This window comes from Chelmon rostratus, chromosome 2 (assembly GCF_017976325.1).
Source record: "Chelmon rostratus isolate fCheRos1 chromosome 2, fCheRos1.pri, whole genome shotgun sequence".
Classification (NCBI taxonomy): domain Eukaryota; kingdom Metazoa; phylum Chordata; class Actinopteri; order Chaetodontiformes; family Chaetodontidae; genus Chelmon; species Chelmon rostratus.
The window spans coordinates 29630615-29641854 of NC_055659.1; the positions used below are offsets into that span (position 1 = coordinate 29630615).

The 11240-nt window shown below is 40.6% G+C and overlaps 1 protein-coding gene across 1 annotated transcript; it reads right to left on the reverse strand.

Annotated features, from left to right (window-relative positions):
- Positions 1 to 6370: 6370 nt before the first annotated feature.
- Positions 6371 to 9874, reverse strand: LOC121614599 (acidic mammalian chitinase-like). The gene is given in 12 exon segments (XM_041948571.1): positions 6371 to 6657; positions 6849 to 6981; positions 7103 to 7219; positions 7294 to 7476; positions 8397 to 8520; positions 8602 to 8726; positions 8813 to 8850; positions 8853 to 8977; positions 9111 to 9167; positions 9317 to 9521; positions 9643 to 9669; positions 9801 to 9874. Coding segments are annotated over 12 exon segments (1446 nt in total). The 5' UTR covers positions 9826 to 9874.
- Between the last annotated feature and the right edge of the window lie 1366 nt (positions 9875 to 11240).

Here is an 11240-nt window from a genome sequence, read left to right on the forward strand (position 1 = left end):
CTCAGCTGTTTGTGCTCTCTTCCCAGTGGGAGTTTCCCATCGTGTGGCACCTAGCACTGCGGGACAGATACTGAAAAGTAGAAAATGTATCTTCCATGTAACGTCACTCTAGTCTTACATCTCATATTACAATGAGTCACATGCAGAAGTATTCAGTTTCATTAATGCTGTCCTAGAAGTACCTTTTTTTTACTTAATTAAGAGCCAGGAACACACAATAGAAATACTCTGTTAGTAAAGTAAAGGCCCTGCATTAAAAATCCTGCCAAAGTGAAAGTACACAAGTATATTAGAAAATGGAGTAAAACTATTAAAAGCAAAACTATGGGTTTGACATAACACTGACTGGCATATAACATTACGAGCTTGTGAATGCTGATAGATCAATGAGTGAAGAGCATTCTAGTGTTGAAGCTGGTTGAGATGGAGCAAGTTTTAAAGACTTAGCTTACAGTTAGGTAGTTTAGTCTAGTAACTCCCCATGTGGGTTCACCAGATAAATGTGAGATGTCTTCTGTGACCTCTCTATAAAGTTTTTCTTTACTCTTTTCTGTGAAATGTTGAATAATTTTGCTTCCTGGACCCTCAACCTGTCAAATAAAACTATGTATGGAGTTTATTTTGAAAGGGGTCAACATACAGAAATGTTTGGAACCACTGCTTTAGTCTTTAGCAGTGTGTCGTATCTCATAAACTCATCATATCTGTTTTTATGTAAAATCTGAAAAGTAACTAGTGACTCTAACTGTTGGATAAGTGTTGTGGAGTAAAACGTGTATGTTTTTGTGTTAAATGTTGGGCAGTTTCTAATAATCTACTCAATGTTGTCACTGATCAGGGTCTTTATCTTTACAAATACAAACATTGCTTTGCTAATCTGAATGTCATTACACTGAAAACTACACTTTTTCAGGATTTAAAACAGGATTTAAAGAACAGCAGACATACTTCTCAACTCTCACTGTTTGTTGACATTAAGTGTAATATGTCGACAGGCATTCGAGGCACCTTTACATGTTGGCCTGTTCTCTTTTATCACTTGGATCACATCATTGTCTCTGTACATGCCCTGCATCATCGTATCATCCTCTGCACACACCACAAAGTCACAGTAGCAGTGAGTAGCTGACCCTGCACCAGCCGGTGGTGCACATGCTGTTGTTTTAACTCCAGTTAAACATTTTGCATTTTAAAGTGTGGCTAGTCAACATGGCTCTGGACATTTACTTTCAATGAGGCCAGTGGAGGATTCTCTGACTGGTCAAAGACGACCCCATCTGGACACCACCTGTGTCAAGGTGGATTACAAACCTGCAACAAAACAGTTGACTGTCTTGATCTGGTACTCCTGAATGACATCTGCTTTCATTTCAAGGCCCCATTTTATTGCTGCTATCTGATTGATCCGTGAGAAAATCTTGTACAGAGCTCTTTGGCGTGGCCTATTTCCCCAAAGTGGGAGGAGGTATAGTAAGTCTTGGTCTCCTTAGTCGATGCCCATCTGCACAAGATTCTTGCCCCCTAGTTGCACCCTCTATTTTGTCAGACATTTCCCAGGTGACTCTGTTGATGTTCACTACAAGCAACGTGCATGCAGATGGTTGTAGTCTGTAGCCAGCCAGTGGCATACATCATACTGAGTAGACTTCCATAATAATGAATAAATGAGGCATTGCTTATTATTCATGAACTAATCATTACCTAATGATTCATCAGTATAGAACCCCCAGTCTGTAGTCTAGGACCTCATCATTATACTCTACTATATAGTCCTCGAATCACAGTTGTTGCAGAATTACTTATTAACACTTCATTAATTATCAGGTTGTTCCTGATTCATTCTCCACTCTTCTGCAGTAACTACTCACATGTTTGTCCACTGTATAGTGAGGCGCCACTAACTTGGTCCCAGCTGATGTTTGTCTGCCTTCACAGGAACGACTGGTTCACGACACTCATATTCTTTCCACAGTTTAGAACGACCCACTTCCAGGTTTTCACCTAAAGCACTTTTAACACGAAACCCGGATTTGAAACTCAAAGCCAAGCTGTCCCTGCATGCTTTAATATCCATCAATGTAATGATGATATGTTGTTGCTGACGGTGCTTGACAGGCACAGGCTGGTGGGACAAAGGACATGTCATGCAGAAGTGTTACGCTTTTACCTAAAGGCTAAGGTTGATGGATGAGCAGCAAAGATGGCAGATGATGAAGAAAGAATTGTTGTTCCGTCTGTTACTAATTAATGGCACCGTTTAACAATAACAAGCACAAGATGTGAACAACCTGATTATTAATTTTGTTTTAAAATAGAAAGATGATTGAAAACAAACCTCTAGATACCTCTATATATCAAACCGACAAAATAACAAGTACAATTCAGATCTTCTGTAATGATGTCATCCGTGTGTTTGGCTGACACCTGAGCAGCCGCAGTCTGGGACTCAGCTTTCACTTCAAATCAGTGGTTTCCACAGCCTCTGTTGTGCAGGGGTGAGATCTGGTAAATCCCCTCATGCTCCTCTGTGGGCTGTAACAATGCTCACACTGCTGCAGATGTAATAGTAAATTAGACCCTCTGTCATATGCTCCTTCAGTGTGTTTTAAAAGAAACAGAATTGTTGATTAACTCTGAACTTAAGTTGGGGGAGTTGTAATATTTAAATCTATGCACTCAGCTCCCAACAGGCACACAGTGAGGCATCGAGTCCATTTTTTTGATACCACTGAGAGCTTACTTACCAGTGTGTTTGCAAGCTTTAGCTCCTTAGTACAAATGAAATGTAGACATGACGAATTCACAATTCCAATTCCAAATAAGTTGTGACGTGAGTCCATGTAGTAACATCCTTTTATCCAATCATGTGATCTCAAAGTGTTGAACCTCTCTCCATCCTCGCTGTGAACCCCTGAGTCGTTCCAGGATGCTCCTTTCATCCCCAATCATGATACTCTCACCTGTTACCAATCAACCTGTTTACCTGTGGAATGATCCAAACAGGTGTTTTTGGAGCGTTCCACATCTTTCCCAGTCTTTAGTTGTTCGAACTTGTTTGAAACATGTTGCTGCATCAAATTCAGAATAAGCAGATAATTACAAAAATCAATGAAGTTGATGAGGTCAAACATTAAAATAACACTCCAACTTGCTCATTATAAAGTGTGAACTGAGCTTTAGCTTAGTTTAAATGTGAACTTGCACAATACTGATCATAATCTGCTAAATGATCAAAACTTCGAGGAAGCCGTTGATTTATGGCAGGAAAGCTGTTTCAGAGTGTTCCATCATGAGGGCTAGTTTCAGTTCATTCACTGCAGTTCATTCACCTTTTATCAGCTCAGTTTCTGTTTGGAAAACATTATTTCTGTTCTGAGAATGATAGTAACCTCAGCATTCATGATTCTCCACTGACCTTTGTCACATCGATTAATTCAAGTTCTTCCACAGCAGCAATTTCTGCTGCAAAGTGTTGGCCTCACATATTGCTCTTACATTGTTCTGTTCCCAGGACACATTGGAGAGGATCTACACATCTGTGCAAGTCACAGTAGAGCTGTATTTCAGAATTTTGTGGTCTCCTCCTGGTCTTAGAGGCTTAGATTCAGCAGTGTGACACCATTTTCTGATTAAGAATATTTGTTGATCATTTTTAAAAACTTACTCTCTGAGAGAGAAAAAAATCATAATAAGAAAAAAAACAAGAGAGGAAGAAGTGAATGAAGCAAATGGAAGGCTGCTTAATTGCTTGACATTACACTTTTTGCACAATTTAGTGAATTTTCACAGAAATAAATCCTTACAGTAAGGAATAACTAAAGGTGGATTTACAGCATTATAAATTAAGCTGTTAGGACACTTAAGGTAACTACACATCACAGCTATTGTGACCATGGAGATACCACATGGCAACAAGAAGAAATGTGATTGGTCGCCATGGGCTGCATGTGTTTACTCGAACAAGTTTCTGTTTCTCGAAGAGATTGTTGATAATGAAGACAGCAAGAAGCAAGTAGAAGTTATCTTCTCCTTTTCAGTCACACAAATCAAATCAAAATCAAGTCATCAAAGTCACATATACAATCATACACAGTCCTTTGTTTGTGAGTCGATGTGAAAAGCGCAGTCCTCTACAGTTCACAGCTCTTTGCACTTTTCAGTTCTCCTTCAAGTGGATGTTGTTGCTGCTTCCCAGGTGGTGTGTTTGCTGATGCCTGACCTGAAGTAATGTTGTTGTCGCTCCAGGTGTGTTGTGATACTCTTCCTTCCTCTTTATATGAAACTGAACAAGAGAGATGAGGTAAAACAGAAGACCTTCACCATGATGTTACACATAATATGCTTTGATTGACTACACAACAATAATCAGAACATTGAGATAGAAATCAATAGAGACAAAACTGAGATATGTTACATATATTATATTATATTATAATATGTAGTTTTGTATGATACAGAGGCAACAACATTTACTGATTAATCTACAAATTTGACAATTAATTTGAACTACAGCCCATTAATATTCATCTACCCTCTGACTGGGTTTACAGTCATAAGCAGTTATTGTAGGCACTTTCCATCTGTCCATCCACCTACAGTAGCTACTGCCTGTTTACCTGTAGTTTCCAATTCCTAACAACATTACCCTGACAAAAAAGTTGCAAATAAACTATGCCAAAGCCTTTCATGGAAGACTCTGAGTGACCACAATGCCCAGAAACAAAATGTGTTTTTCGATGTGCTTCTTTCTGTTGTCAACTATCTTGGCATTCTTCATATCAGAAATATTATTCTCATATTGACCACAAATCAAGTATCTTTGCATTCTCTGTAGAATCATCTTAAACCTTAATGGATTACTGGTTGAAAGCAATGACTGAAGTGGTGGAATTGTCCTTAAAGCAAGGGTCTCTACATAGCAATAATTGCAATGATCTGAAGGTGTTCTTATTGCCCCCAATTTCTAGTCCCAAGCTGTTTGCAAAGTGCTGAAGGGCTTGTGTGATACTGTGATGGGGAATGTTGAATAACAGGTAACACATTCTGGCAGGCGATGATCAGAGATATTCTGCCTCCGTCTACTTTGGCACAAACATCATGCATTGTCACACAGATACTGAGGTGCTGGTGCAGACACACCCCTATCACATGCCCAAATATAAATGCAAAGGTCTTCAGGCAGAAATAAAAGCAACGCTGAAAACAGACACAAACAATTCCTGCTGTGATTGATATTGCACTGGGCCATGCTTTATCCTCAGCCTGATGCAGCGCCCCGACCACACATTTGTTTTAAATCATGAACAATGATAGAGGAAGCACCCAATAAGAAAGGATCCAGGTTACATTCTAGTGAAAGGAAGGTCAGCATGAACGATTAGCATCAGCTAATTCTTGATTGCTTATTTTGCCGAGGTAAAACATATTCATTCACGTTAGTTTGTTTTTCCCCTGGTCATCCATCCCCCCCCCCCCCCCCCCCCACCCCCCCCCCCCCCCCCCCCCCCCCCCCCCCCCCCCCCCCCCCCCCCCCCCCCCCCCCCCCCCCCCCCCCCCCCCCCCCCCCCCCCCCCCAACTGCATTTATGCATTTTTATCTCCATGCTTGCTAGCTTGCTTGCTTCTTCTTTCGCAGTCTGTGCTTCCATGTTGTTGCTGCATATTTCTTGCTGCCTCACTGTGCTGGCACCACTGTCGATCAGAGCAGTAGCATGAACCAGAATGGCAGAAATGTGTGTGTATGAGTTTTTTCTATTTTCCAAAACTTGACATTATTGCTGTTCATTTTATTATTAGTAAATTCTGTATCATGACATTATGTTATTTAATAGTTTATTTTTGTTAAACTTGTTTAAAATGTATTATTATTAGACTTGATGGAAATGCTACAAACTCCAGTGCTGGTCTGCTGTATCCTGCTTCTGTGCTAGGCTGATATATACCAGACTAGAATAATAGACCGCATCCCCAGTTGGCTTGCAAAGACACTACAGAGAACAAAATGAAGACTCTCCCACCTGGTAGATTCTAAGCCCATTTAGGTCTTAACAGTTCAGCACTTTTTCAAAGTGACATCACAAAATGTGGTGTTTGGATTGACCAAGAGTTTCATATTTGAGGCAACTGCCTTTTTCCTTTGACCTTGGTTGAAGTTTTCCTCCCGACCACTTGGTTTTAAGGCAAACTGAAAGAAGTATCAAACTCTGGTGTATAAGCTCTGTCATTTCAGCTGAAACTTGGTTAACACTAACCTGATTGCGCCATAAACATCTTTTTATTGATTATTAAATAATACAAAGAAAGTTTGTCTCATCATTCTTTATCAAAAGCTTCCTCACAGGAAACAAAATAAGTTCCACCACAGTTAACACTTAGGGCCACACACAGCACTTGCAGCTGTCCTCGAAGACAGTGCCAACTCCACACATTGTCAGATATGTTCATCCGCCTGCACACACATAGAAGCTTCCGTTGTCATCCGGGTTGGCGTACATGCCATCAGGCTTGTCTTTGCAGAAGCTGTGTCCTGGGCTAGGGATGGTGGTCTTGGTGAATGAAGCATTGGTGGTGCTACTGGGTTTAAGGGTTGTTGGGGAGGCTGATGCAGCAGTGGTTACAGCGGGTTTCTCGGTTGTGGTCGATGGAAGTGGAGGCATCTCTGTGAGAGGTGTTAAAATAGTATATATGTAGATCAGTTTTGGAAGCATATGGCCTGTATAAAGGACACCACACTGGTTCCCAAAAACCTGGCCAGAACTAAACGTTGCCCACGATAGCTAACTATTCTTGTCTTACCTTGACAAGCTAGGACCATATCGAGTCATATAAAAGATGACAAGCAAGACTTACCAACATTGATGAGTTTGCGCAGATGGGACAGCAGAGGATGTCTTCCTGCTCCACAGAACCTTCCATTAAAGTCATCCAGATCCAAGGCCCACACAAAGGCACCGCCATACTTCATTTCCTTCATGTACTGGACCTGTGGATTGAATAAGAATATCAGTCAACCACAAAGGAAGGAAGATTTAATCCTATGTCTTGAATTCCACCCTGCAGATCAACCCTCAGTCTGCAATGCCTGTGTATTGATTGCCACCTACCTTGATCTCATAGCTCTCCCTGATATCAAACCCTACCCACTCATTGTTCTTGCTGGCATAGGGCACTTTCTGCTCATCAATCCACTGAATGGTGGTGCCCTTCAGGAAGGTGCAGATCTGAAAGACAAGATTAAAGAAAGACCATTGGATGGTTCCACTGTCTGTTGTATTTCATTTTGTTCAGATGTTACCTCATAGTAGGACCAGAAGCCAGCTTCACGTGTGTATGGACCAGCCGATGCAGCGCCGCTGGCTGGGGCTCCAATGCCAGTGTTTGATGACGTCAGACGGAAGGTACGACCATAAGCAGCGAATCCCATCATCAGCTTCTCCACTGGGGTGCCATTGTCTCTCCAGTATTTCATGGCAAAGTCCTGAAATAGAAATGGAGGGATGAAGGATACAGACATGAGGCCTGGATTTCTTAATGCATTCAGTGGCAATTGACAGCTCTTGTTTGCAATCAAAGTCATATCCTTGAGATTTGTTCTTGCACTTCCATAAAGTTCGGAGACTTGTGAGAGATGAAGGTGTAAAGGCTGACATATCTCAAGTCCCTTTTACGTGTCAAGCTTCAAACTTGCTGGGGCCATAACACAAAGCAATTGTATTTTCACCGTAGACACTTGCTGCCAAGTGAAAATATTTTTCAAACGGCGCTCCCCCAGTTTGTAAGGCCATATTCAGACCAATACAAGACTGTAAAAAAAACCTTGGAGGAGTAACGCCATCATCCAAAAGTCATCCCTCAAGAAGTTGAACCTGGCCAAATTTCTGACACAACAATGTCAAAAGACCCAGCAAAGTAACATCATCCAGTTTGGCACTGTGTTCACTAGTCACATACATGTAATTGCACGTTCTTGTTGGTTTACTTTCCAACATGAACACAAATTGTTTACCTTACGATCACTGGCAGTGCCAGTGATCCAGTTTTCCAGAGTTCCCCCTGTCAGAGTACAACTGCTGTAGCATGATGCCCTAATGACTTCAAGTTTCTCTGAAATCACAGGAGACTTAATACCTTTAAGTTTAACTGACCTAGAAGATTGGACTGGATCAACTGAATATATATATTCCTCTGTCATTTGTCCTATAAAAACATAAACATGCATCACACGTCTGAATTCAATACTGGTTTGTCTGCATGTATGTTTGTATGTCAATCGATCAATGTGTTGTTAGTGGCATCACAGTCATCATAGTCGCATCAGTCGTAGCCATGCGTCATAGGCTGTGACTTCATAATGTCATCCATCGATGTTAATGGCTCCGTAGCCACTATGTCTCTTACAGTGTTGAAGTAGATGAGGTCACCACTGTCCTGTGAGCCACGGTACAGTGGGCTGTTGTGTCCAGTGAAGCGCTCCCAAGCTCCATGGAAGTCATAGGTCATCACATTGATGAAGTCCAGATGCCTGGAAATGCATGTACAATACTGATTAGGACAAGCTACTGAGTCAACGTTTCATCAAAACAAAGACAAAAATCAGCAGTACTTGGCAATCTCAGCAATCTCATATCCAGCATCGATGGTTCCCTTTCCAGCAGACACTGCAGCAGTCAGCATGAGCTGAGGCTTGCCGGTGGCCTTGGCCTCAGCTGCGTAGCCTTCAACCAGCTCCTGCAAATGAGGAATAATGATAAGGCACTGTCTAAAATATAGTGTCATTCCTACAATTTATCCATAGGGAACAGACCTTGACCCACCTTGCAGAGCAGACTGAACCTCTTCTTGTCCTCTGGGGACTTCCACGAGATCCAGGATACTCCCAGTCCAGATTCAGACCATCAAATCCATGAGTCCTCAGGAATTTGATTGAAGACTGGATGAATGTCTGACGGTTGGCTGAAGAGGACACCATGATGGAGAACCTAAAGAAATTCAATTGTTTGTATCTTTGTCTACATCGATCAATTTTCTGGTGGAAACTAACTTTTAATTCTATATTCAGCACTTGTGGTGTTTTTAAAGAAGCATAAATTTGATGAACGAAGAAATACTCACTGAGCTGAGCCAAAGTTCCATCCACCAACAGCAAGTAAGGTCTTCAGAGCCGGGTTCCTTTAAAACATAGACATGTTTCATATGATTTGCAGAATACTTGAGTTAACAAACTCCTGTTTATCACGCACAGTGTGTGTACATAGCTAAACTGGGATTTTAAAACTTCACATTATAATATTCTATACTGTGAACTGTGACGGTCTTACTTGTTCTTTAGGCCATTGAAGGTCTTGTAGAGGGTCTCATCATTCCATTCATAGGTAACCAACTCATTTTTGTTGTTGATGATGGAGAAAGCATAAATCAGATGGGTGCACAGGAAGGGATCCACATTTTGGGGCATGTATTTCCCAGTCCCAGGTCTGTACTGGGACCAGTTGGTGAAGTAGCACACCTTCTGGGAGGCAGTTGCTGGAGATCAGTGAAAGCAAATCTATGGTCACCATTGTGTGACATGTGTTGACTGTTGTTTCAAACACTATACAAACTTCAAAGTGTGGCTGTATGACTACGTAACTCGAGATGAACTTACCCAGGTGGCACATCACCAGGCACAAGCCTAAAGAGAGTTCAGATTAAGAGATGAATGCTTTATGTTGTGGAAAGGATAGCGTGAATATACCCACGCTTGTATCATGTCATCATGTGCATCATTGTGATATAAAACACTGAATCTTGATGACTGCTTACCTGCCAGTATCATGAGCTTGGTCATCTTGATTTCAAAGCTCACAACTTCAGTTTCTTTTTTTCTAAAATAAATAAATAGATATGTCATGGGGAAAAAAATCAGATACAAATGTTCATTGGAATTATTACGATTATTCTAATGTATAAATTTACACTAACATTTATGAACTCAAAGCACATGACCTATGAAACATTTTTAAGTAGGTGCTTCAACAATAACTCCACTTATTTGATTTGACTAGATTTGAACTGACCAGAGAAATCTTCAGAGCTTTTGTTCTCATTTAAACCAAACAATATCAACCAAAGTTACATTAGTCACCTGACAGATTTCATACATGAATGAGAACTTTCTACATTGTTTCATTAAGTAGTGATAACATCAATAACATGAATTACACACACATAAAAAAACATAATTTCATCATGAAAGAACAAACATCTTAATGATTAATATCCTGAATTGAACTTTGTGGACTCAGTGCATTTTCCCTGTAAGCACAGTCTATAAACCCCAGACTGCAGCTGTAACAACATCTGGAAGAAAATAAAGTGAGGATACTGAACCACGTTAAACTGGAGCAATCTAAGTCTACACTGAGGTAGCTCTCGAAAACACAAGAGAAGAAAAGAAGTGATACTTCTGAATTCCCAGTACAATACCTTGGGATCTCAGAGGGAAACAATGCGTATTAGTCCTCCACCTTTTTATGTACATCCCACCTCTGTGGACTAGCAGGATATCAGTTCTCCTTGCATATCATGAGAGGGAGGTGGGCAGTAATGATATGATCAGTACGTTGCACATACAGAAAGGGATAAGATAAGCAAGATCAGGCCTGGACTGATGTTGCTTATGACAAATGGTGATAGTCTATAATATATGGAACTATATTTCTGTACAAAATATGAGACTCCATTTAGATCATGACAGGGAAAATTTGAACCAAATTAAATAATTAAAAAGTGTGATTTTTCTGGGAATATTCAATGGTCAAGCAAAAACAGACAGTAAATTTATTTCTAATCTGTTCCTGTAATCTCCTGAAGACTGTGAGCAACCAAAAATGAAGCAATTCTTCCATGTTTTAGTCATTTGCTAGCAGGTGTTATTGATTGTTTCCATGTTAAGACAGCTCAACAATGTCGTTAAGCTGTTCAAGGACATCGCTGCCTCACATTGACTTGTTTAAAATGATCCAAGATCCAAATCATTGTGCACATGTCTGCTATTCATGCTTTCATATTCTGCTCTGATGTTCACAAAGAGCTCATGCACTTGTTTAGCAAAGACTGCAACTCACCCATATTTATCACATATTAATGAGATGTGAAAAACTCTGAGAAGCACTAATACAGATTCATATAAGACTGGACTGGTACATGGCATCGTTTTAGGTTTTACACCATGGTGTTCATGTCAAGAAAAAATGCATTACA